The sequence below is a fragment of the Lutra lutra genome, chromosome 10 (genome assembly GCF_902655055.1).
Source record: "Lutra lutra chromosome 10, mLutLut1.2, whole genome shotgun sequence".
NCBI classification, from domain to species: Eukaryota; Metazoa; Chordata; class Mammalia; order Carnivora; family Mustelidae; genus Lutra; species Lutra lutra.
The window spans coordinates 84418357-84446223 of record NC_062287.1 but is presented as its reverse complement, the minus strand read 5'-3'; the positions used below and the strand labels follow the sequence as shown (position 1 = coordinate 84446223).

The 27867-nt window shown below is 37.1% G+C and overlaps 1 protein-coding gene across 5 annotated transcripts in view; it reads left to right on the top strand.

The window, feature by feature from the left end:
* Positions 1–27867, top strand: part of IMMP1L (inner mitochondrial membrane peptidase subunit 1) — a 91512-nt gene that overhangs the window by 9569 nt on the left and 54076 nt on the right. For 3 of the 5 annotated variants that reach the window (XM_047690791.1, XM_047690794.1, XM_047690792.1), the window contains exon 2: positions 17783–17896. The exons of the other annotated variants lie outside the window; for them this stretch is intronic. In XM_047690791.1, the coding sequence (XP_047546747.1) occupies positions 17833–17896 (64 nt within the window). In that variant the 5' untranslated portion in view covers positions 17783–17832. The remainder of the gene's footprint in view (positions 1–17782; positions 17897–27867) is intronic. 5 annotated transcript variants of the gene reach the window in all.

Genomic DNA, 27867 nt, shown 5'->3' with positions numbered 1-27867 from the left:
GAAATACATTATTTTGGATTGCTGTTTTCTAGTTTAAGAGTCTGGATGTGAAGTATGTTTATACTTTATATACTGGATATGAAGTTTCTTGCAGTATAAGATGAAAATTAAAAATGGAGCAAACATTTTCCTTGTTAACTCAGAACTAAATTGGAGCCATGTATTATACGACTTCTTAAAACCTTTTTTTCAGGGGCGCCTGGGTGGCTCAGTGGGTTAAGCCGCTGCCTTCGGCTCAGGTCATGATCCCAGGTCCTGGGTTCGAGCCCCACGTCGGGCTTTCTGCTCAGCAGGGAGCCTGCTTCCTCCTCTCTCTCTGCCTGCCTCTCTGCCTACTTGTGATTTCTCTCTGTCAAATAAATAAAAAAAAAAACAAAAAAAAAAAACAAACCTTTTTTTCATGTTCCATATAATTATTTCTTCTTTTTTGAATTATATTTTCTTAGGAAACACTTTTTTTTTATTATTTACAGTTTTGATAGCATTAGTTAATCGCATTCCCTACATTGAATTCTTTGTAATCTCTTCCATATCTATGATCATATTTACTCATTTGTAATTCTGTATCTTTGGATTTTCTCTAAGTTTTTTTCTCTGAATAACTTTGAAGCATTATTTTTTTTTGGCAGATTTTTTTATTTTTAAAGATTTTATTTTTTTTTTTATAATTTTTTTTTATAATTTTTTTTTTATTTTTTATAAACATATATTTTTATCCCCAGGGGTACAGGTCTGCGAATCGCCAGGTTTACACACTTCACAGCACTCACCATAGCACATACCCTCCCCAATATCCATAACCCCACCCCCTTTTCCCAACCCCCTCCCCCCATCAACCCTCAGTTTGTTTTGTGAGATTAAGAGTCACTTATGGTTTGTCTCCCTCCCAATCCCATCTTGTTTCATTTACTCTTCTCCTACCCCCTCAACCCCCCATGTTGCATCTCCTCTCCCTCATATCAGGGAGATCATATGATAGTTGTCTTTCTCCGATTGACTTATTTCGCTAAGCATGATACCCTCTAGTTCCATCCACGTCGTCGCAAATGGCAAGATTTCATTTCTTTTGATGGCTGCATAGTATTCCATTGTGTATATATACCACATCTTCTTTATCCATTCGTCTGTAGATGGACATCTAGGTTCTTTCCATAGTTTGGCTATTGTAGACATTGCTGCTATAAACATTCGGGTGCACGTGCCCCTTCGGATCACTATGTTTGTATCTTTAGGGTAAATACCCAGCAGTGCAATTGCAGGGTCATAGGGTAGTTCTATTTTCAACCTTTTGAGGAACCTCCATGCTGTTTTCCAGAGTGGTTGCACCAGCTTGCATTCCCACCAACAGTGTAGGAGGGTTCCCCTTTCTCCGCATCCTCGCCAGCATCTGTCATTTCCTGACTTGTTAATTTTAGCCATTCTGACTGGTGTGAGGTGATATCTCATGGTGGTTTTGATTTGTATTTCCCTAATGCCGAGTGATATGGAGCACTTTTTCATGTGTCTGTTGGCCATCTGGATGTCTTCTTTGCAGAAATGTCTGTTCAAGTCCTCTGCCCATTTCTTGATTGGATTATTTGTTCTTTGGGTGTTGAGTTTGCTAAGTTCTTTATAGATTTTGGACACTAGCCCTTTATCTGATATGTCATTTGCAAATATCTTCTCCCATTCTGTCAGTTGTCTTTTGGTTTTGTTCACTGTTTCCTTTGCTGTGCAAAAGCTTTTGATCTTGATAAAATCCCAATAGTTCATTTTTGCCCTTGCTTCCCTTGCCTTTGGTGATGTTCCTAGGAAGATGTTGTTGCGGCTGAGGTCGAAGAGGTTGCTGCCTGTGTTCTCCTCAAGGATTTTGATGGATTCCTTTCTCACATTGAGATCCTTCATCCATTTTGAGTCTATTTTCGTGTGTGGTGTAAGGAAATGATCCAATTTCATTTTTCTGCATGTGGCTGTCCAATTTTCCCAACACCATTTGTTGAAGAGGCTGTCTTTTTTCCATTGGACATTCTTTCCTGCTTTGTCGAAGATGAGTTGACCATAGAGTTGAGGGTCTATTTCTGGGGTCTCTATTCTGTTCCATTGATCTATGTGTCTGTTTTTGTGCCAGTACCATGCTGTCTTGATGATGACAGCTTTGTAATAGACCTTGAAGTCCGGAATTGTGATGCCTCCAACTTTGGCTTTCTTTTTCAATATTCCTTTGGCTATTCGAGGTCTTTTCTGGTTCCATATAAATTTTAGGATTATTTGTTCCATTTCTTTGAAAAAAATGGATGGTACTTTGATAGGAATTGCATTAAATGTGTAGATTGCTTTAGGTAGCATAGACATTTTCACAATATTTATTCTTCCAATCCAGGAGCATGGAACATTTTTCCATTTCTTTGTGTCTTCCTCAATTTCTTTCATGAGTCCTTTATAGTTTTCTGAGTATAGATTCTTAGTCTCTGGTTAGGTTTATTCCTAGGTATCTTATAGTTTTGGGTGCAATTGTAAATGGGATGGACTCCTTAATTTCTCTTTCTTCTGTCTTGTTGTTGGTGTAGAGAAATGCAACTGATTTCTGTGCATTGATTTTATATCCTGACACTTTACTGAATTCCTGTACAAGTTCTAGCAGTTTTGGAGTGGAGTCTTTTGGGTTTTCCACATATAGTATCATATCATCTGCAAAGAGTGATAGTTTGACTTCTTCTTTGCCAATTTGGATGCCTTTAATTTCCTTTTGTTGTCTGATTGCTGAGGCTAGGACTTCTAGTACTATGTTGAATAGCAGTGGTGATAACGGACATCCCTGCCGTGTTCCTGACCTTAGTGGAAAAGCTTTCAGTTTTTCTCCATTGAGAATGATATTTGCGGTGGGTTTTTCATAGATGGCTTTGATAATATTGAGGTATGTGCCGTCTATCCCTACACTTTGAAGAGTTTTGATCAGGAAGGGATGCTGTACTTTGTCAAATGCTTTTTCAGCATCTATGGAGAGTATCATATGGTTCTTGTTCTTTCTTTTATTAATGTGTTGTATCACATTGATTGATTTGCAGATGTTGAACCAACCTTGCAGCCCTGGAATAAATCCCACTTGGTCCTGGTGAATAATCCTTTTAATGTACTGTTGAATCCTATTGGCTAGTATTTTGGTGAGAATTTTTGCATCTGTGTTCATCAAGGATATTGGTCTGTAGTTCTCTTTTTTGATGGGATCCTTGTCTGGTTTTGGGATCAAGGTGATGCTGGCCTCATAAAATGAGTTTGGAAGTTTTCCTTCTATTTCTATTTTTTGGAACAGTTTCAGGAGAATAGGAATTAGTTCTTCTTTAAATGTTTGGTAGAATTCCCCCGGGAAGCCGTCTGGCCCTGGGCTTTTGTTTGTTTGGAGATTTTTGATGACTGTTTCAATCTCCTTACTGGTTATGGGTCTGTTCAGGCTTTCTATTTCTTCCTGGTTCAGTTGTGGTAGTTTATATGTCTCTAGGAATGCATCCATTTCTTCCAGATTGTCAAATTTGTTGGCGTAGAGTTGCTCATAGTATGTTCTTATAATTGTCTGTATTTCTTTGGTGTTCGTTGTGATCTCTCCTCTTTCATTCATGATTTTATTTATTTGGGTCCTCTCTCTTTTCTTTTTGATAAGTCTGGCCAGGGGTTTATCAATCTTATTAATTCTTTCAAAGTACCAGCTCCTAGTTTCGTTGATTTGTTCTGTTGTTTTTTTGGTTTCTATTTCATTGATTTCTGCTCTGATCTTTATGATTTCTCTTCTCCTGCTGGGTTTAGGGTTTCTTTCTTGTTCTTTCTCGAGCTCCTTTAGGTGTAGGGTTAGGTTGTATACCTGAGACCTTTCTTGTTTCTTGAGAAAGGCTTGTACCGCTATATATTTTCCTCTCAGGACTGCCTTTGTTGTGTCCCACAGATTTTGAACAGTTGTGTTTTCATTATCATTTGTTTCCATGAATTTTTTCAATTCTTCTTTAATTTCCTGGTTGACCCATTCATTCTTTAGAAGGATGCTGTTTAGTCTCCATGTATTTGGGTTCTTTCCAAATTTCCTCTTGTGATTGAGTTCTAGCTTCAGAGCATTGTGGTCTGAAAATATGCAGGGAATGATCCCAATCTTTTGATACCGGTTGAGACCTGATTTAGGACCGAGGATGTGATCTATTCTGGAGAATGTTCCATGTGCACTAGAGAAGAATGTGTATTCTGTTGCTTTGGGATGAAATGTTCTGAATATATCTGTGATGTCCATCTGGTCCAGTGTGTCATTTAAGGCCTTAATTTCCTTGTTGGTCTCTTGCTTGCTTGGATGATCTGTCCACTTCAGTGAGGGGAGTGTTAAAATCCCCTACTATTATTGTATTATTGTCGATGTGTTTCTTTGATTTTGTTATTAATTGGTTTATATAGTTGGCTGCTCCCACGTTAGGGGCATAGATATTTAAAATTGTTAGATCTTATTGTTGGATAGTTCCTTTGAGGATGATATAGTGTCCTTCCTCATCTCTTATTATAGTCTTTGGCTTAAAATCTAATTGATCTGATATAAGGATTGCCACTTTTGCTTTCTTCTGATGTACATTAGCATGGTAAATTCTTTTCCACCCCCTCACTTTAAACCTGGAGGTGTCTTCGGGTTTAAGATGAGTTTCTTGTAGGCAACATATAGATGGGTTTTGTTTTTTTATCCATTCTGATACCCTGTGTCTTTTGATTGGGGCATTTAGCCCATTAACATTCAGGGTAAGTATTGAGAGATATGAATTTAGTGCCATTGTATTGCCTGTAAGGTGACTGTTATTGTATATTGTCTCTGTTCCTTTCTGATCTACTAATTTTAGGGTCTCTCTTTGCTTAGAGGACCCCTTTCAATATTTCCTGTAGAGCTGGTTTGGTATTTGCAAATTCTTTCAGTTTTTGTTTGTCCTGGAAGCTTTTAATCTCTCCTTCTATTTTCAATGATAGCCTAGCTGGATATAGTATTCTTGGCTGCATGTTTTTCTCATTTAGTACTCTGAATATATCATGCCAGCTCTTTCTGGCCTGCCAGGTCTCTGTGGATAAGTCTGCTGCCAATCTAATATTTTTACCATTGTACGTTACAGACTTCTTTTCCCGGGCTGCTTTCAGGATCTTTTCTTTGTCACTAAGACTTGTAAATTTTACTATTAGGTGACGGGGTGTGGACCTATTCTTATTGATCTTGAGGGGGGTTCTCTGAACCTCCTGGATTTTGATGCTTGTTCCCTTTGCCATATTGGGGAAATTCTCTCCAATAATTCTCTCCAATATACCTTCTGCTCCCCTCTCTGTTTCCTCTTCTTCTGGAATCCCAATTATTCTAATGTTGTTTCGTCTTATGGTGTCACTTATCTCTCGAATTCTCCCCTCGTGGTCCAGTAGCTGTTTGTCCCTCTTTTGCTCAGCTTCATTATTCTCTGTCATTTGGTCTTCTATATCGCTAATTCTTTCTTCTGCCTCATTTATCCTAGCAGTGAGAGCCTCCATTTTTTATTGCACCTCATTAATAGCTTTTTTGATTTCAACTTGGTTAGATTTTAGTTCTTTTATTTCTCCAGAAAGGGCTTTTATATCTCCCGAGAGGGTTGCTTTAATATCTTCCATGCCTTTTTCAAGCCCGGCTAGAACCTTGAGAATCGTCATTCTGAACTCTATATCTGACATATTACCAATGTCTGTATTGATTAGGTCCCTAGCCTTTGGTACTGCCTCTTGTTCTTTTTTTTGTGGTGAATTTTTCCACCTTGTCATTTTGTCCAGATAAGAGTTTATGAAGGAGCAAGTAAAATATTAAAAGGGTGGCAACAACCCCAGGAAAATATGCTTTAGCCAAATCCGAAGAGATCCCAAATTGTGAGGGGGGAGAAAGGGGATAAAAAGGGGTTCAGAAAGAAAAAAAAAAAGAAACTATTAAAAAAAGAAAGCCGATAAAGAAAAAATATAAAAAGAGGAAAAAAAAATATATATCTTAAATAAACTATTTAAAAAACATTAAAAAAGAAAACGGTAAAAGTTAAAAAAATTTAGCAGAAGAAGAGAAAAAAAAATTGAAAAAGAAAAAAAAATTAAATTAACTGCAAGGCTAAAAAATCATGGGGAGAAAGCCATGAGTTCCGTGCTTTGCTTTCTTCTCCTTGGAATTCCGCCGCTCTCCTTGGTATTGAAACTGCACTCCTTGGTAGGTGAACTTGGTCCTGGCTGGGTTTCCTGTTGATCTTCTGGGGGAGGGGCCTGTTGTAGTGATTCTCAAGCGTCTTTGCCCCAGGCGGAGTTGCACCGCCCTTACCCAGGGCCGCGCTGAGTAATCCGCTCGGGTTTGCTTTCGGGAGCTTTTGTTCCCTGAGCGCTTTCCGTAGAGTTCCGGAGGACGGGAATGAAGATGGCGGCCTCCCGGTCTCCGGCCCGGAGGAGCCGAGAGCTTGGGGCCCCACTCCTCAGTGCGCCCTCAGAGAACAGCACCCAATGACTCCCGTCACCCTGGCCTCCGGCCGCGCTCCGAGCTGACCGAGCCTGCGACCGGTTCAAGGCAACCCCGAGCTGAGAGTCACTCCTCGGCTCTGTCTCTGTAGCCGGCTTCCCCGTTCTAATACCGGTAAGCTCTGCGACACTCAGACACCCCCGATCCTTCTGCGACCCTGCGGGACCTGAGGCCGCGCTGACCCCGCCTGGGCTTCACCCCAGTTAAGCCTCTGGAGCGATGTCCCTCAGCGGAACAGACTTTTAGAAGTCTTGATTTTGTGCTCCATTGCTCCGCCGCTCGCCGGGAGCCGGCCCCTCCCCCCGCGATCTATCTTCCAGTCGCTTTGGATTCACTTCTCCGCCAGTCCTACCTTGCAGATAGTGGTTGATTTTCTGTTTCTAGAATTGCTGTTCTTCTTCTCTTCAATCTCCAGTTGGATTTGTAGGTGTTTGGAATCTCTAGATAAGCTACTTAGCTGATCTCCCGCTACCCGAAGTACTCTCAGCCTGCTACTTCTCTGCCTTCTTGACTCCTCCCTGAAGCATTATTTTTAAAAAGCCTAGTTTAAAGCTATTGTCATAGAATGACATCTTAGATTTATGCATAAATTCTTTCCATTTCCAACATTACCAGTTTCTGTTTTTTCTGAATTTTATCTTCCTGCTTCTCTTCCTCTTTTTTGTTTTTCACTACAGTACTTTTTAAAGCAGTAATGAAAATACAGTTCTAGTAATCTATTATGGTAATTTTCAAACAAGCCCTGTCCAGTAGAATTTCCTGTATTATTGGAAATGTCTCATATCTTTATCATCCAGCACAATAACCATTACACACATATGGCTATTGGGTACTTGCAATGTAGCTGACATGACTGAGGAACTGAATTTTTAATTTTATTATTTAAATTTCAACACTACATTTGGCTAGCTGTTACTCTGTTGGACAGCATAGCTCTAGATCAAGATTTGACAAATTTTTCTGTAAAAGACCAAATTATAAATATTTTAGGCTTTGCAGACCATATGGTCCCTGTTGCAACTATTTAACTCTACTGTTGTAGTTAGTACAAAGGTAGCCTCAGACAACATGTAAACAAATAAGTATTCTGTGTTACAGTAAAACCTTATTTGTGAAAATAGTGCTGGCAGAATTTGGCTCATGGGCCCTAGTTTGACAACCTCTACTCTAGATCAAAGATATTTCTAGGAATATATATATTTTCCTTCTCCAGCTCTGTATTGTCTGGGTCCTTTCCATTGTTTTTCCGTGTGTCTGTGTGTGTGTGTTGGAGGGGAGAGAGGAGTCCTTTTTCCTGCACTATTTTAGAGAGATCATTACCCACACTGGGTTATTACTCTGTATTTCTTCAACTTTTCACGTTTTTCTCTATGTGGGGGGAAATGGTAGTAGACAAAATTTCTATTTTAAATTCCTTGAAACTCTACTCTTTGTTCTTTTAATCCTACTATTTCATATACTTCTTGTTTTATAGGTGCAATATCTTTTTTTTTTTAAAGATTTCATTTATTTATCTGACAGACAGAGATCACAAGTAGGTAGAGAGGCAGGCAGAGAGAAAGGAGGAAGCAGGCTTCCCGCAGAGCAGAGAGACCGATGTGGGGCTCGATCCCAGGACCCCGGGATCATGAACTGAGTGGAAGGCAGAGGCTTTAACCTACTGAGCCACCCAGGTGCCCCACAGGTGCAATATCTTATGCAGTTTCTCCGAAGATATTAAATAAATTTCTTTTTCTTTTTTCTAACCTCTTTGAATTACCTCTGTTTTCTCTAGAGTTGCTAAGTTATTTTTCATCATGGGCCTTCTTTTTCATTCTGTGATTTCCTTAAATGTTGGTGATCCTTGGTCGTCCATTCATGTTGATATATGACTAGTTAAATAATATAGATTACTGGAGTTGCTTTTCTCTTTTGTTTCCCTAGCAAATCTTTACCCTGAATGGAAAAGAATACTGATGGAGAGGGTTTTTTTTGGTCAGTGGATAGAATTTACTTATTGGTGTGCTTTGGTTAGAGTAGGTAAGAGATAGACCAGGCCCTTCTCTAATAGCCAGATAAGGAGGATCCTATCCTAGGTATCTAGCCACCATACTTGGAGCCCAAGTTACTCTTGGACAGTTTTTACCTTTTTAAAGTAGGTTAGCCTCCATAACTATTGATTCAGCCCACAACCCTTTGGAGTCACAAGAATAAAAGTCCTCTGTCTTCCCTGAAACATTCTCCTGTGTGTGTGGTTGGCCGGGGGTCAGGATACTTTTTCAGAGACCAGATAGTAAATATTTTACATTTTGTTGGCCTTACTACCTCTTTCACAACTACTCAACTCTGCCATTTCCACCCTAACCTATCATTATGATTTCATATGTCCTATCTTATGAAAATTCTTTAAAACATCTAGTATGTTGATGCTTTTCACTCCCTTGTACTGGCCTGAGGATCAGCCTTTTATTCTAGTTGGGCCTTCAGTGGGTTGGATGCTGCACACTCACATTAGGGAAGGCATTCTGCTGTACTGGGTCTAATGATCTGTTAATCTAGTCCAGAAATGCCATCACAGGAACACCCAGAATAGTGTTTGACCGAATTTCTTGGTATCCCATGACCTAGTTAAGTTGACACATAAAATTAGTCATCATAGTCACATAGCTAATAAGTGATAGAACAAGGATTCACAACAGGGCTAAGCTGTGTGAGATGAAAACCCATGCCCTTATTTACTAGTTGCACCTGGATTGATCCGAACTCAGTATCCTCCTAAAGATAGCCCTTTATTTTGCCAGTTTATGGATATTAGCATAAGAAATGAAGCCTGTTTCCTTTGCTGGTCAGAGTGACCAGGATGGTGAGAAAATGCAATATGAAACAACTGGGATAGTAAGTTCAACATCTCTAACCCAGAGACGAATGATTCTGAGTTTCCTAAGACCTATGTTAATCTGGTGAAAGGGAAATTAGACCCTTTGTTTCTCCAGAGCATGGAAATTTTAATTTCAGTTAAGGTTAAAGAACTTTTTTAGGATCGTCTGGCACTGAAACAAGATCTTTAATAATTTAAAACTATTTGCTTTTAGAAATCTTTAGAATTTTATTGAATATGGCCTCCCAACGATGATCCATCCTAAGGCCTGGGACATGTGAACATGATTAGATATCACTTCCCCAATTATGTTGTCATATGGCAGAGTTGACCTAAAGATGGGGAGACTGACCGTGTGAGTCTGAACTAATCATGAGAATTTCAAAAAAAAAAAAAAAAAGAAAAAGAAAGTATTCTCTAGCTGGTAAAGAAGAGGAAGTTAAAATACTTGAAGAATGTGACATGCTGAGTCTGAATATGCAGGGACCATGGAAAAAAGAATGCATAACTCCTTAAGGAGATGAGAGATGCTCTCGGCTGACAGCAAATACGAAGAGGGAATCTTAGACCATTTCTCAGCTGCAAAGAACAGGATTCTGCCATCAACCTAGAAAGGTTGGTAGTGGATTCCTCCCCAGTGACTCCAGAGATCTCTGCCTGATACTCTGATTTTTGATTTTGTGATACCCTGAGCAGAGAACCCAATCAAGACCATCTATGCTGGTAATCTTCAGAACAATAAGGTAATACTTGGATGTTGATGAAAGAAAAAAAGATCCTGGGGCACCTGGGTGGCTCAGTTGGTTAAGTGTCCGACTCTGGATTTCGGCTCAGATCATGATCTTGCGGTTGTGGGATTGAGGCCTCAATGCTGGGCATGGAGCCTGTTTAAGATTTTCTCTCTCTCCCTCCCTCTGCTCTTTCCCCATGCTATCTCTCTCTAAAAAAAAAACCTTGAGAATTTTAATGTCACGTTTTTACTTTTTATGTTTTTTCATCCCCCAAATGGAAAGTTTTTTTAAAAAGTTAGAGGTCATTTTGTATTATAGTCATACCTTGTTTTACTTTACCTTGCTTTATTATACTTCACAGACAGTCTTATAAATTGAAGGTTTGTGGCAATCTAGCATTGAGAAAGTCAGTCCACTGGCACCATTTTCCAAGAGCATTTGCTTGCTTCGTATCTCTGTGTCACATTTTGGTAGTTTTCGCAATATTTTAACCTTTTTCATTGTTATTTGTTATGGTGATCCATGATCAGTGATCTTTGATGTTACTATTATAATTGTTTTGGGACACCACAAACTGTGCCCATATAAGACAGTGAATTTTTTTTTTTAATTTTATTTATTCATTTGAGAGAGAGAGAGAGAAAGGCAGAGAGGGCACAAGCAGGGGGAGAGGCAGAGAGAGAGGAAGAAGGACTCCCCACTGAGCTGGGGGCCTGACATAGGGCTCAATCCCAGGATCTGGAGATCATGACCCGAACGAAGGCAGGCGCTTCACCATCTGAGCCCCCCGGGCACCACTAGGACAATGAATTTAACCAATAAATATGTGTGTTTTGCTTGCTCCCAGTCATTTTCCATCTCTCTGCATCTCCTTGGGCCTCCCTATTCTCTAAGACATGAAATTAGTCCAGTTAATAACCTGACAGTAGCCTCTAAGTGTTCAGGTGATAGGAAGAGTCCCACATCTCTCACTTTAAATCAAAAGCAGATATGATTAAGCTTAGTGGGGAAGGCATGTTGAAAGCCGAGATATGCTGAAAGGTCTTTTGTGCCAAACACTTAGCCAAGTTGTGATTGCAAAGGAAAATTCTTAGAAATTTAAAAGGCTACTCCAATGAGCACACAAATGGCAAGAAAGTGAAACAGCCTCATGGCTGACATGGAGAAAGTTTTAGTGGTTTGGATAGAAGATTAAAATAGCCTCAACATTTTTTAAGCTAAGTATAATCAAGAGCAAGGCCCTAATTCTCTTCAATTCTGTGAAGGCTGAGGGAGCTGAGGAAGCTGCAGAAGAAAGGTTTGAAGCCAGGAGAGGTTGGTTCATGAGGTTTGAAGAATGAAGTTGTTTTTATAACATAAAAGTACATGGTGAAGCAGCAAGTATTACAGAAGATCTAGCTAAGATCATTAACAATGGTGGCTAAGATAAAATATAGATTTTCAATGTAGACATCGATGAAATGGCCTTCTATTGTAAGAAGATACCATTTAGGTCTTTCATAGGTAGAGGAAGTCAATGTCTGGTTTCAAAGCTTCTAATCTTTTAGGGGATAATACAGTTGGTGACTTGAAGCCAAATGCTTATTTATCATTCTGAAAAATCCTAGGGGCTTTAAGAATTATGTTAAGTCTATTTTACCTGTGCTCTGTAAAGTGAACAACAAGCCCTGGATGACAGCACATCTATTTACAGCATAGTTTACTGAATATTTTAAGTTCACAGTTGAGACTTCCCACAAAAAAAGATTCCTTTCAAAGTGTCACTGCTCATTGATGATGTATCTGGTCACCCAAGAGCTCTTATAGAGATGTACAATGAGATTGTTTTCATGCCTGCTAATACAGCATCCATTCTGCAGCCATGGATCAAGGGTTAATTTCAACTTTCAAGTCTTATTATTTAAGAAATACATTTCATAAGGCTGTAACTGTGATAGTGATTCTTCTGATGGATCTGGGCATAGTAAGTTGAAAGCCTTCTGGAAAGGGTTCAACATTCTAGATGCCATTAAGACTATTCATGATTCGGGACGCCTGGGTGGCTCAGTTGGTTGGACAACTGCCTTCAGCTCAGGTCATGATCCCGGAGTTCCGGGATCGAGTCGCGCATCGGGCTCCCAGCTCCCTGGGGAGTCTGCTTCTCCCTCTGACCTTCTCGCTCATGCTCTCTCTCACTGTCTCTCTCTCAAATAAATAAGTAAAATCTTAAAAAAAAAAAAAAAGAATATTCATGATTCATGGGAACCGGTCAGAATGTCATTAACAAGGGTTTGGAAGAAGTTGATTCCAGCACTCATGGTTGACTTAGGGTTTCAAACCTTCAGTGGAGGAAGTAACTACAGATGTGGTGGAAATAGCAAGAGAACTAGAATTAGAAGTGGAGCCTGAAGACATGACCATATTGCTGCAATGTCATGATAAAACCTGAATGGATGAGGAGTTTCTTCTTAGGAATGAACAAAGAAAGTGGTTTCTTGAGATGGAATCTACTTTTGGTGAATATGCTGTGAAGATTGAAAAAGGACAATAGGATTTATAAAGTTGCACAAACTTAGCTGATAAAGCAGTGGCAGAAAAGGATTAACTCTAATTTTGCAATTTCTACTGTGGGTAAAATGCTGTCAAATGGTATTGCATGCTACAGAGGTATCATTCCTGAAAGGAATAATCAAGCTATGTGGCAGACTTCATTATGTTGCTTAAGGAAATTGCCATAGCCATCCCAGCCTTCAACAAACAGCACCCTGATCAACACTGAAGCAGCACACTCCACCAGCAAAAGGAATAAAGCTCAGATGATGGTTAGCATTTTTTAGCAATAAACTATTTTTAAGTTAAGGTATGTATGTTTTTTAGACATCTATTGCACACGTAATAGACTACAGTATAATGTAAATGTAACTTTTATATGCTCTGGAATATCCAAAAATTAATTTGAGTCACCTTATTGTGAAACTTGCTTTATTGTGGTGGTTTGGAACTGAACCTGCAGTATCTCTGAGGTATGCCTGTGTAATTTTATCATTCTTCATAATGAAATATTTGAAAATAAGGTTTTAGTTGTATTCTGAGGTTAAATTTGTTTTAAAAATAAAGCAAATCATATTTCCTTTTTCTATTAAGATTTCCTAAATGAATTCATATGGAATTAACAAATTACTATCATGTGATGATCATTTTCCCTCCCTAAGCTTTGGAATGTATTCATTTTAGACCTTATCAGTAATTGTCATGATTCTCTAATTGAAGTAGTTATGTCACACCTCTTAGGTGGCTCAAGGTCTTGAGCCCCCCCTTTTTTTTTTTAAGGAAAAACTTTTTGTGGTAAAATTTACTATTTTGATTATTTCTAAGTGTATAATTCAGTGCCATTAGGTATATTTACAATGTTTTATAAACGTTGCTACTAGTTTTCAGAACTTTTTCATCATCCCAAACAATATCCCTGTTGAGCAATAGCTCCATAGCTCCCCATTCCTCCATTGCCTGGCCTCTAGTAACTTTTATTCTACTTTCTGTCACTGTGAGTTTGCCTATCTAGATACGTCATATAAATGGAATCATGTATTTGTTCTTTGTTAGTGTTTGCATAATGTTTTTCACTTAGCATAGCTTTTTTTAGAGTTCATCCATCTTACATCATACACCAAAACTTCATTTCTTTTTGTGGTTAATTAATATTTCATTGTTCGTATAAGCACATTTTGTTTATCCATACATTTTCTTTCTTAAAGATTTATTTATTTATTTTTGAGAGAGAATGGGGGAGAGGCAGAGGAAAGGAATCCCAGGCAGAATGCACACTGAGCGGAACCTGCCGTGATGCTCAGTCTAACCACCCATGAGATCATGACCTGAGCTGAAACCAAGAGTTGGATGCTCAACCGGCTAAGCCATTCAGGAATCCCGATCCATACATTTTTTGATAAGACACTTGTACAAGTATCTGTTAGAGTCTTTGCTATCAGTTCCTTTAGATATATACTTGTCTAAAGGTGGAAGTAGTGGATTTGGGATCCAGGAATGGAATTGCTGGATCATATGATAAATCTACCTTTAACTTTGTGAGGAGCTATGGGAGTGTTTTCCGCATCTTGCGTTCTCATTAATAATGCACAGGGGTTACAGTTTCTCTATGCTCAGCAACTTTTGTTGTTTTCTGGTTTTTTTTTTTTTTTTTTTTTTTTTTTTTTTGAATAATAGTTACCCTATTGAGTTTGAAGTGGTATCTGACTATGGTTTTGGTTTGTATTTTCCTACTGATTTGTGATGGTGGCATCTTTTGCAGTCTAGGTAGACTGAGAATTGTCCCAAGTTTTCTGGTACTGATTTTTTGCTTAACAGTTCCTTCCTCAATTTATCTGTTTCTCTTGCATTTTACAATAAGCAGCAAGGAGAAACCAGTACACACCTTTAACACTTTGCTTGGAGATCTCCTCAGCTAAATATACAAATTCATTGCTTACAAGTACTGCTTTTCACTCAGTGGTAGAGCACATTTCAGCCCAAGTTTTCTGCTACTTTATAATGAGGATTGTCTTCCCTCTAGCATTCAATAACATCTCCCTCATTTCCTTCTTGAGACTTTACCAGAAGCCCCTTTAACACTCATATTCCTATAACATTCTGATTCTGACAATATATGTATTCTCTAAGATGATGGGTTTCTCTGCCATTCTGTCTACTACCTTCGGAACCTTTACCACAATCTCCTAAATATGTCTGTTTCTACCAGCAGCCTCTTCAAGTCAATCTGCCAACAGTCTTTAATTTTTTTTTTTTTTTATGTTTAGGTGTGTATTAGAGCAACGTTCCACTTCCCAGTACCAAAATCTAGATTAATTTCCTAGGATTTCCATAATGAATTACTAAAAACTTAGTGGCTTAAAACAACAGAAATTTTTACTTGGTCAGTTTTGGAAACCAGAAGTTCAAAATTAAAGTGTCAGCAGAACCATGTTTGTTCCAAAGCCTCAGTGGGAGAATCCTTCTTTGCTTCTTCTAGTTTCTTGTGGCTGCTGTTGTGCCTTGGCTTGTGACAGCATAATTCCAACCTCTGCCTCCATTTTTATTGTCCTTCTCTGTGTCTCTATATGTCCTTTTCCGTCTCCTATAAGGACATGCTCATTGGATTTAGGGCCTACCCTAATCTATTATGATCTTATGTTGATCTTTACTGTAATTTTTTCTGCAGAAACCCTACATCCCAGTAAAGTCACATTCTGAAATTCTTGGTGGCTATGAATTCAGAGGGGAGGGAGGAACACTACCCAACTCACTATAGTCTCTTTTTAAGTAATTGTATTATAAATGTATTATAATCTATTCATAATTTTTAAAAATCAATATTTGTATGATATTTTATTATGAGATTATTTTTTACTATACTAATACCATTAATGTTAATATTCATATTAGAGTCCTGAATAGGGAAATCACTCTTTTCAGACTTGACAATCTATATTAGAAGCAAGGGTTTATTTCATGTATCTTTGCTTTTTAATGAGGATAGTGTGCCTATGTGCACAGACACACATGAATAAAAAGCTCTAAAGTTCTGTTGACTTTAAGAAGTTTGTTACTCAGTATTTATTCATATGGGTGTGGTGAGATCCTAAATCACCTCTTTATTAGAACAGTGTTGATCTCAAATTGTTTGGACTGAGTGTGTGAGGTTAAATTTTCTTGAGTTTTTGAGAGTTTCAAGATTGACTCCAAAATGTTTAGTGAGTTCTTCAAATACTTAAATCAGAGAAAGAATATTTTTATAAGTAGCAGCAATATAAGTTTATTGAATTTCCAGTCAGGTTGGATTGTTAAGAGCAAGGACAGTGCCTATAAATGGGGAAGGAGTATATTTAAGCAGAATGTTGCAGAAAAAAACTCACTTTTAAGGGTCCTAACATAAAAGAGAAAAAGACGGTAGGATCACAGAGGGAGGAGTTTGAATAAAACAAAAATTGAGATTGAAACAAATGTATTAGAAAGAGGGAAGATAGACTGGTAGAAATAAGTATCACAGAAAGTGAAACGTGCAAAAGCAAAAGCAAGAAATAGGATAAGAGAAAGACTTTAAGGAGGGCAAAGTATAAGAAATAATGCTGTGGGGGCGCCTGGGTGGCTCAGTAGTTTAAAGCCTCTGCCTTCAGCTCAGGTCATGATCTCAGGGTCCTGGGATTGAGCCCCACATCGGGCTCTCTGCTTGGCGGGGAGCCTGCTTCCCTCCCACCCACCACCCCTCCACCTGCCTCTCTGCCTGCTTGTGATCTCTGTCAAATAAATAAATAAAATCTTAAAAAAAAAGAAAGAATGCTGTGAATAATGTAATGTTAAAGGGTAGAAGATTTCTTTTGACTTCATTAAAATTAACAGTAATTGTTAGAGAATCACTGTAGTCTTGCTATCATATACTCAAACCAAGCTTTTCATATTATTTTGCCAGAAAAAAAATAGTAGGAACTGGGGCGCCTGGGTGGCTCAGTGGGTTAAAGCCTCTGCCTTCGGCTCAGGTCATGATCCCAGGGTCCTGGGATCGAGCCCCACATCGGGCTCTCTGCTCAGCGGGGAGCCTGCTTCCTCCTCTCTCTCTCTCTGCCTGCCTCTCAGCCTATCTCTATCTGTCAAATAAATAAATAAAATCTTAAAAAAAAAATAGTAGTAACCATTTTATATTTTATTCATTAAATTTCAAATAAATATATTCATATATAATATATTGATTTGTGATCATATGCATTATGTAAATAATATATAATGTATATTTCAAGATGAATATTCATGTTATCTTTTAATGGCAAAATTTTATTGTTCAGTGTAGACACTGAAATGTTGCATGTAAACACATATGAAGCAAACTGTTTGACCTCTCAAATAGAAGTGAAAATAAATCTTTATTTTGAAGTAAAATTGACATACAGTATCCTATTAGCTTCAGGTATACATCATAGTAATTTGATATTTTATGGATTATGAAATGTTAAGTCACCAAAGTTACTGAAATGTTTTTGACTATGTTCTCTATGCTCTATATTATATCCCCATGATTTACTTATTCTGTAACAGGAAGTTCATTTTATAATTGGAAAATAATTTTTTTCAGTCATAAGAATGGACATGGAGATATTTTAGTTGACTAGGAGGCAATTTTGACATCCAAGATACTTTCAAACATAGTATGTTTTTCTTTTGTCACATTTTAACTCATCACAGGTTTTCTGTAATATTGTGTGCATTACTTGCATTCAGTGAATGTTTGACTAATCAGTCTTAGATCTGCATTACACACTACTTCTCTGCTGCCTTTTCATTGTTAAAATTAACTTTAAATATTCATGTGGACATGTAGAAATGATGTTATATCCTTTTACTTGCAAATTGTTTAGAGTTTGATATATTAGATCTGTGCATGTTTGATTTATCAACTCATTTAAGTCCTTGATCACAGTTCTCTCTAGTTTGATATGTCACCCATTTACTTCTGCTTAAATTTTCTGGTGGATAAAGGGCTTTAATATTCTGGGGTATTTTTAATTGCTTTATGCAAAGTATTATCATAGAACTGATTCAAAATCCCATTGACCCACTAAGAGGAATGTATACCTTAACAACTAAGAGACATTTAGTCGTACTGTATACTAAGTCAACACAACATGGCTGAGGGAATCCTTTACCTAATACAATTTTGATTTCCTGCTTTAGGAATCCTGAAATTGTGGATTACCCATATATACTTTGAGACATGCTTTTAAATGTTTTTTTCTGGAAGCCTTGCAACTGCCCTAAAAATTGAATGTATTGTAGAACAGACCTATGGTAAGTGGTTTTTATTTTTTTTTCCTTTTTTTTCTTCTGTCGGTTTCATGTTCATATTAAGTCTTGGGAATGTTGTAATGCTGCTCCCTGCTGGACAAAGTGTAATTTTTTAAAGTTGGCACTTAATAGATGGGCAAATAACTGGTTAGCTGGGTCCGCTAAAGAGGGTGCATTCATAGAAAAACAACAGTATACAATAAAAGCAACTTTATTATCATAATGGGTGATACCATTGTTATTGTGTTGGTATCTGGAGTATGATGAAGGTGCTGATGGTTTTGTTTCTAAATTTCATTGTCTGCTTATATAGTGACATCTACAAGTTAAAACAAACATACGTTGAAAGATGCTTATAGGTGATGGGATTTCCTAAATTGTATGCATATAGTGTTTATAGTTGAAGTCAGTTTCTTCTTATTATTATTTTTTGTAATTTAATTTACCGTACTTTTGTTTTTCCAAAGGAAATATTTAAAACAGCTCCAGTATAATTTAAATTAGGCATTATTGGATCTATTTTGAATGAATCACCCTATGCTATACTTTATTCAGTGGACTTTAAGTGTAACTTGCTTTGTATATCCATCCTATAATCCAGCTATCATGTTTTCTAGTACACATAGTGAAATATTTACACAGAGTGACATTAAGTTGGACCTCAAGTGTCATATCTGTGTCCATCCTATTATGAAACTTCATACTGTGTGCATACACAAGTGCTCCCAAAATTATTAGAAAATGTTAGAAAATTGTCAGGAATGTGTTAAGAAGAGTGTTTTTCTTTCTGATGAGCTATAATACAGTTTTTGGAGTACAGCCTGTATAAAATTATGTAGATTTTTTTTGATGTAATGTAGATTTTTTTTGAAAGGAAACATACATTTCATTGAAAAGAAAATGTAACAGAAACAACATTGAGCTAAGCAAAGATTTAATAGGATAGCTATTCTTATATTCTTTAATGGGCTGGTACCTTTTTTGTAGCCATTGGGAAAACCTGTGAAATTCACTGTTAATTAGGATTTTGGAGAATTAGGCATAGTAACATTTCTTTATTATCAAATATTACAATAAGAATTAGAAATGTAGACAAAATAAATTGTTAGCAAAAAGAGGAACCCTGTTTTCCTTCTCTGTAAGAATATGTTATTTCAGAAAGCATACCATTTTAAACTTATTATAAAACATAACATCATATAGAAACATAAATGTAGGGGTGCCTGGGTGGCTCAGTTGGTTGTGTCTGCCTTCAGCGTAGGTCATGATCCCAGAATCCCAGGTTCAAGCCCTGCATTGTGCTCCCTGCTAAGGGGGGAGTCTCTTTCTCCCTCTTACCCTACCCCCTGCTTGTGCTCTCTCTCTCTCACTCTCTCTCAAATAAGTAAATAAAATCTTAAAAAAAATGTTTAGTAAAAGAAATAAATATAAAGTAAGCATCCATGTTACCATAAATCATCACTGGCATCCCAGAAACCCTTGATATAATCTTCCTTTTTAAAAAAAGTAATGAATGTCCTGATATTTGTGGCAATTATTTATATACACTTGATCTTAGCCAAAAGGCCAAGAAGCGATTGTGGTAATTATTTATATAGTCTCTATATAGTTTTTATCATTTTTATGTGTATTTCTCAACAATATGTTCACTTTTTCTCTCTTGTTAATCTTTATAGAATCACATGTATTTTTTGTAAACAATACAATATTTTTATTGGAAATGTTTTTGTTATTTTGGAAGAGTAGTATATAAAGAATTAGAGATTGCAATGTAAATAAAGTCAGAGAGGACTCTCTTCAGTGTACTGGGGAGCTTAGGGACAGAAGGAGTTCTAAGAAATGTAGATGTAGCAATAATTAAGGTGGAATCAAGATGCCTGGGGACAGGCTTGTGGCCTTTCACAGTAAGTGGGAGACTGGAAAGATGGCTAGGAAGGGACAGCATTCTTCAGGAAAGGGTATAGGTTAGGGGTGGATGGGTCCTGTCAAAGTGCAGTTAGAGAACATTGGGGGAAAACAGGTGAGTTGTCTAGTGTGTACTACTTGTAGGACTCCAAACCTGATACTGTCACTGTTCTTACATTGTATTTCTTAGAACAAGTCTAGGGACAGAAGCTCAGAACCCCTTCTCAGTAGGGATGGAGGCCACCCTGTTGTTGCTGCTTGCGGCCACTGCTTAGCCCCCTCTACTGAATGGTGAATGGTGGAGGAAATTCTCAGCAACATATGGCCCAGGCCTTGCAGCAACATGGAGGTCCAGCTGGAGCAGCCCCCTGAGTTCTTGCTTTGGACCAGGTCCTGAGAATCACAGCTCATGGGAGTAGAGCTTGTAGAATATGGCTTTGATGTTAGGCTGCCAAAGAAGTTCCAGTGGTTTTACTTCCCTACATTGAAGGTGATGAGAGTGATGTCCTTTTTGTGCTTGGTATTCTCTTGGCCTGGGCCATATAACAGTACCATTCCTGCTGGGGTCCAGCTTTTCCCAAAATCCAGTACCATCAGGCATGTGTCATCTTCCAACAGCTGGAAGAAGTCCTTGCTTTCCATAAAGGTCCCATCCTCCTCTAGAACCAGTGTTAGCACTTCAGTCAGCTCAAGGGTCTCTATCGCCTTGTCCAGCCGTTCTTGGCAGTTGGCACCTTTGATCACAAAGCCAGAAAGGTGGCTGGTGGTAGTGGAGCTGAAGTCCAGACACAATGGCTAAACTCGGAGCTCTTATTGGATACTGACCAAAGACTGGCGCCTGTGACTGCCTCTGCGCTTTCCTTCAGAGTGGTGCTTGCCTGCCACACCATGATCCTGACATGGCTATGGGGTGACAAGTGGGGTATCAGGCAGCATGGGACATGGGTGCCATTGTCTGGAATCATATGTATTCTTCCTTCCTTTACTCAGCATTATGTTTTGAAGATCATGTATGTAGTTGCAAGTAATATTCATTCCTTTTCATCATTGTACATTATTCATTTGGAATGACTATGACAGAATTCATTCAGGCTATTGCTGGTGGATATTTGGGTTGTTTCTAGTGTTTGGCTATTATAAATGACATTGCCATGAATGTTCTTTTACATATCATATGTTTTTTATCTGTGTCAGGTAGAAAAATTAATGTATTTTCAGCTTAAAGATAATTGATTATATGGTATTTTAAATTAATTTAAATGAGTATCTGAGAAATTTGTTATATCCTGAGAGTAACACATATTAAATATTGGGAAAGATTCTGAAGTGATTATAATTTCTTTTACTCTAGGCCTTAAGTGTGTAGTATAGTGGCATATGGTTTGTGATAGTTTCAAAATAGTGTATGTGTAGTTAGATGTATAGATCTAGTGAAGAAATAGATCATAAGACTTAAGGTAATAACTCTGTGGTTTACTTTATTATTTCATTCATTCTGTTAACTATCATGTCGTATTTTGTATAACTCCTTTGCTTTACTGATGAAGAAACTAAGGAGGGCTAGAGAGATTGAGTCACTTGGACAAGGTCATTTAGCAAGTCAGAGCTAGAAACCAGATCAACTTGTCTACTTGGCAGTCACAATTTAAAGAAAACAAAGGGAAAAGTGAAATTAGGGTATTTTCTTGAATGTGTCCAGCCATTTAAGTTGAAAATTTCCCTGACTAGCTTTCAAAAATTATCAGATATTCTTTTGACTGTTAACCAAGAATTGGCTTAGGCAAGGGAATTCCATGTTTGAAGCCCCCAAAATGTTACCACACTTTTATCACAGTTCATCTTCTAAAAGACAGCTGTAGTATATTCTAACTTGGAGAATTTTACTTTGAGTGAGTCCTTATTCATTAGGCCTTAATAACAGATGGCATATTTCTTATCTGTTCATTTTATGGATAATTGAGTCTTATCCTTTTATGTGCCAAAACTTGCTTTGTAGGAACATTTTTTCAAAATGTTTCTAAAAGAAAATTTAACCTGTTTTCTTAAACAGAACAAATGGAGTATAATTTAAGGTTTTTTTCTTATTTGTTTGCTTGTTTGTTTTTATGGCCCAGAGTTGTCACTATGAACCTCAGTCCCTTCATGTAATTTACGTGATTTCCTCAGAAGCTTTTGCTATGTAGGACTGTTCTTCTAAATTGTCCTAAACTGATAAGTTTTTATGTCCTGGGTGCTACTTGTAATGTGTGGCATTTGTTTTGTTTTGTGTTTTACTTTTGTTACGTAATTCTTGTCTTGCTGTCTGCATTATATTGACTCTAATACTAAAATCAACATTTGCATAACATATGTTGTTTAGATGAGAGCTTAAGTATGGTTCTGCTCCATCTACTGACTAAGGGCACAGAAGATATGGCAGCTTTTTAAAATTTACATTGGGTTCATCAACTAGGCTAGCCACTTTGTTTCAGAGGACTGAGATTATCTGACAGCTGATTTCTGAGCAATGGAGATGCAGCGTAGATTGCATATACCTGTGCATCCTTATTTGGGGAATAAAAAGTATCATGTACACATTTTCTTATAAAATACTTAATACTGAAACTGGAGTTGCTTAAGGATTCCTTCAAATGGGAAGTCCAGTGCACTTAAGTCAGTGTTTTCTAATTATAAAATATTTGATAGGATGAGCTTCAAAATAAAACAATGTATTAGATGACACTACCATTTGAAAATGGTAGTCATAAAAATTAAACCACCTTTGGGGCGTCTCGGTGGCTCAGTGGGTTAAGCCTCTGCCTTCGGCTCAGGTCCTGGGATTGAGCCCCACATGGGGCTCTCTGCAGGGAGCCTGCTTCCCCCTCTCTCTGCCTGCCTCTCTGACTACTTGTGGTCTCTCTCTCTCTGTCAAATAAATAAATAAAATCTTAAAAAAATAATAATTAAACCACCTTTGAAATGATAGATTTTTCAAGGACAATATAGAAGTGACAACAGATTTGGTTTCATGAAAACATAGTGCTTCAGGAAAACATTCGCTTCAAAGTGAAATGCATTTGACTGCTTACCCAATTATAAACTACTGAATGTGAATTTAAAAAAAAAAACAAAAACCTGAAATGGGAAAGTATATTTGGTTTTTGGATCACAGGAGATAATTGGGAAAGATAAATAGTTGCCATCGCAGTACATTAGGCATATGATGATTTCCTATGGCAGTGAGGTTTTTGTTAAAATTTGAAAATTCCTTTGTTTTAAAACTTACATGAACAGATTTTACATGTATAATTGGGGATAAAACAAAGAATGTGGGTTTTTTTTTTTTTTTTTGCAATGAGAACATCTTTGGGAATTGCCTTATAAACAAAATATCTTAGAGGCCCAAAGAGAGGAACAGCTTTTCCTAGGATACATCTGAGATGTATCTGTAGTGGAAGGGCAAAATGCTACAACGTCCACGGAAGACAAATTGGCGATTTCTAGAGAAAGACCAATGCATTTACACATTGGTCTTCATACCAATTCCAAAAATTTATTGCAGATGTACTTGTGTACTCATGTAATAATGTATGTATAGGAGTTTTTGCTGTAGCATTTTGCAGTAACCAGAGATTGGAAACACCCCTAATGTCTATCAGTAAGGTACTGGTCATGAACTGTGGCATAGCTATACAATAAAATACAAGTAAGAAAAAAGAAAAAGGACGTTTTCTCTATGCAGATTTAGAAAGTTTTGAAACATTCATTGGTATTTTAAAAGAGCAAAGTTAGGGGTACCTGGCTGGCTCAGTCAGTAGAGTGTGCCACTTCTGGTTTCAGGGTGGTGCATTTAAGCCCCACATTGGGTGTAGAGCTTACTTTAAAAAAAAATCTTAAAAAAATAAAAGGGCAGGGGTGCCTGGCTGGCTTCGTTGGTTAAGTGTCTGCCTTTGACTCAGGTCATTATCCCAGGGTCCCGGGATCTAGTCCTGCATCAGGCTCCGTGCTCAGCAGGTAGCCTGCTTCTCTCACTTCCCTCCCCCCACCCATGCTCTCTCTCTTTTTCTCAAATAAATAAATAAAATATTTTTAAAATTTAAAAAGGGTAAAAGTTCAATGTTTTAACAAACTACTTTTTGCATGAAGGATGAAGAGGATAAAAATATATATTTGTATTTGCTCATATTTGCAAAAAATACAATTTGGAAGGTTTTCTAGAATTTAAGTCCTGTATGTGAATGGGTGAGGAAAATGGAGTAGATAGGAGTTTAACTGTATATCAAGTAGATTGCTTTTAGTTTTTGAATATTGTTTGAATATTGCTTGAATATTGTTACTCATTAAAAATAGTTTTGTATTGGGACACCTGGGTAGCTCAGTGGGTTAAGCCTCTGCCTTTGGCTCAGGTCATGATCTCAGGGTGCTGGGATTGAGCCTTGCATTGGGCTCTCTGATCAGCAGGGAGCCTGCTTCCTCCTCTCTCTCTGCCTGCCTCTCTGCCTACTTGTGATCTCTGTCAAATAAATAAATAAAATCTTTTAAAAAAAAGTATTGTTTAATTTGTAAATCAAATGAGAGGGAAGGAAAGGGGTAAGTCTGCTATATTTACCACGAAATTAGCCCATTTTACTCCTTTATCCCCAGAGCCTCATAGATAGTAAGCACTGTATTATTACACAAATGAAAAATGAGCCCTGTAATCTTTAGAGGATCTCTTTTAGCTTATTTCTTTAAGTATTTTTTCCATATGAGAAAAACAGTATTGTAGCACCTGTATTGATTCTGGTATAGAAATAAAGGAAAATATTTAAGTGGGAGGTAATGAGATACATTGTTTAGTTTATTATCATATCATCATGAAATTTCATTTTGTTTTTATGATACTGTTATTAAAGAATTATATTTTCTTTAGCTTCGTTGAAAAGTAAAATGAAAGTTTTCAAGAGAGTCCTATAATTAGGTAATAAGCTTTCATAATTAACAAATAAAAGTTTATGAAATTTGAAGGCAAGGGGGAAAACAGCAAACATACATGTCCTTTATACTGCCTTGTCCTCTGTGGTACTTTTCTTTCTCATTTAAGGGCAAATGTTCAGTCCTGAGATTATTTTAGCTCTGTTATTAAAGCAGCAGCAGCAGCAGCAGCAACTCCTCACAGAAAGGCCAGATACCTCTGAAAATATGGTATTAGAGGTTGGGGGGTTGCAGAAGGTAATAGGGTAAGTGGCTTTCGCTCTTCCATTTAAAAGGGTCCAGGCATTTGTCTCAGCTATTGAGTTGAAAATTTGATTATTCAAATAAGTAGTATAAGAATGTTTAGTTTTCACCTTCAGATTTTATTTGTCACTTTCTAGATTTCCTATAACAAGGATTTTGACTACCTTTGTATAGTGTGTATTTGTGTGTAAAACTGCCTTTTTGAAGAAAGCTATATATACAGAGAAGTGCAGATACTAAAAATAGGTAGCTCAGTGAATTTTCTAGAAGCCAAATAACCCATGTAACCAGCACCCAGATAAAGAAAAGAACCTTTTTTTTTTTTTTAAAGATTTTATTTCTTTATTTGACAGAGAGAGATCACAAGTAGACGGAGAGGCAGGCAGAGAGAGAGAGAGAGGGAAGCAGGCTCCCTGCTGAGCAGAGAGCCCGATGCGGGACTCGATCCCAGGACCCTGAGATCATGACCCGAGCCGAAGGCAGTGGCTTAACCCACTGAGCCACCCAGGCACCCTAAAGAAAAGAACCTTATGTATGTATTTTGTATTGTATAGATAGAATTATACAATAGAATTTTTTAATGTCTGGTTTCCTTTACTCAGCATCATGTCTTGAGATTCATCTGTGTTGTTTCACGTAGTTGTGGTTGGTTCATTTTCATTGCTCCGTTCATCCTTATCACAACTATTTTTTTATCCATTCTGTTAGTGGACATTTGGATGGTTTTCCATATAACATTACTATAAGCATTCTAATACATATTTCTTGATTAATGTGTTTGCATATTTATTTTGTGGATGTCTGTCAGTAGAGTAGTGGTTAAATGAACTATGGCATATCTATAAAATGAAATACTCTACAGCTATAAAAAAGGAAAGGTGTTCTCTACATATATTTGAAAATTATTTTTAAAAGCTTTTTTTTTTTTTTTAAAGATTTTATTTATTTATTTGAGAGAGACAGTGAGAGAGAGCATGAGCGAGGAGAAGGTCAGAGAGAGAAGCAGACTCCCCGTGAAGCTGGGAGCCCGATGTGGGACTCGATCCCAGGACTCCAGGATCATGACCTGAGCCGAAGGCAGTCCAACCAACTGAGCCACCCAGGCGTCCCTAAAAGCTTTTTAATTATTTTGATCTTAAGTAAGATTTTTTTGTTAGCATCCATCTGTGTACACATTATGGACATTCATAAGGCTTTGATACTTTTTATTATTCAGAAATATTTTAGATGTTCTAATTACGTGCTATTATATTGCAGAAAAATGTTTTTATATGCTCTGGTATTTTAGTTTTTATCTTGTGGTTATGTATATTATAAACTTCAGGATTATTGTATTTTTTAATTTTGCATTTATATTTCATAATGAGGTAATTGCCTATTTAAAGATGTATTTTGTCTCTGATCACAGTGCTGAAATTAAAGGCAATTGTACTTGACTGTTAACTAAGCACTTAGATATTTTTCACTTGTCATTACAAGTTTAGTTTAAAGCATCAAATTAAATATTATTTTGCCATGGCTTTTATTTTAATTCATGCATTTAAAAACTGAAATTCAGATAAAAGATAGTTTCAAAATAAATTCAGTATATTATTTATGAGTGGAGCAACACATTAGCATTGGGTTCACAATAGATCATATCGCTTTTATTCCACCTTACAAGCTTAGCAGCACAAACAGAATAATCAACATATTATTTGGCTGTCATCTGCTGAACAGAAACCAGAGATCACAAGGAGGTTTTCCCTAGCTGTGGTGATGGCCTTTTTGTTCCAAGCCCCCATCTGGGAGGGCCATGGTGTGTTATCATATGGAACGCGGGGTTTTCTGTAATCTGCTTAGCTGCACTGCAGTTTGAATCTTCATTCCATGTTTGTGTAATTTATAATTTTAATGAGACCATGGCTCTTGTGGGCTTTGAAATATATTAAAAGCTCTTTTGTGCATATGCTTTTGTTCTTGCTTAATAGGCTCAGTGTATTTAAAACTGATGAATTTTTATTCATGAATTTGGATGTCTGGGGATTAACTTAGACTGAATATCATTACACTCCTATATTGATGCTTGGAAAGTTTTTTATTGTTATTATTTTGTTTTTATGTGTGTCTCTGTGTCTGTGTGTCTGTGTGATACTTGCTACCAGAAAAGGAAAAAACTTACATAATTTTAAATAAAAGGCTAGGAAAAAGTGACATGGCTAGATCATAAAGAATTGATTTAGATTTTATCCATCTTATTTATTGATACTCATATTTCATCATTAGTCTTAGTATTTTTAGATAAGTGTTATAAAGTAATAATTATGAAAAAGCAACTTTTAAATGAGTTAGTACCTCACATACTGCTGTTTATATTGAAATAATATTCCAATGTGTGACAGAGATAGACTTTGTATTTTAATTGTAGGACATCAATTGTCTGGTCATACTAAATCTGCCATTAACTTTCTTGAATTAAAATAGGTATATGTTTGGGGCGCCTGGGTGGCTCAGTGGGTTAAAGCCTCTGCCTTCGGCTCAGGTCATGATCCCAGGGTCCTGAGATCGAGCCCCGCGTCAGGCTCTCTGCTCAGCAGGGAGCCTGCTTCCCCCTCTCTCTCTGCCTGCCTCTCTGCCTATTTGTGATCTCTCTTTCTGTCAAATAAATAAATAAAATCTTTAAAAAAAATAGGTATATGTTTTATATTTTAACTACTTATAGTCTTCCCTATTTTAGTAAAACCCTTTTTATTAATGGATTTTTTTAACCCACAGTGATGGATATAATGAAAAGACTGATGGAAAAGCAGATTTCTAATAATTTATGAAATAGATCTTTTTTATTTTGCTAAAATACTGAAATATATTAAATGCTTCAAATCTCTGTAGTTGTT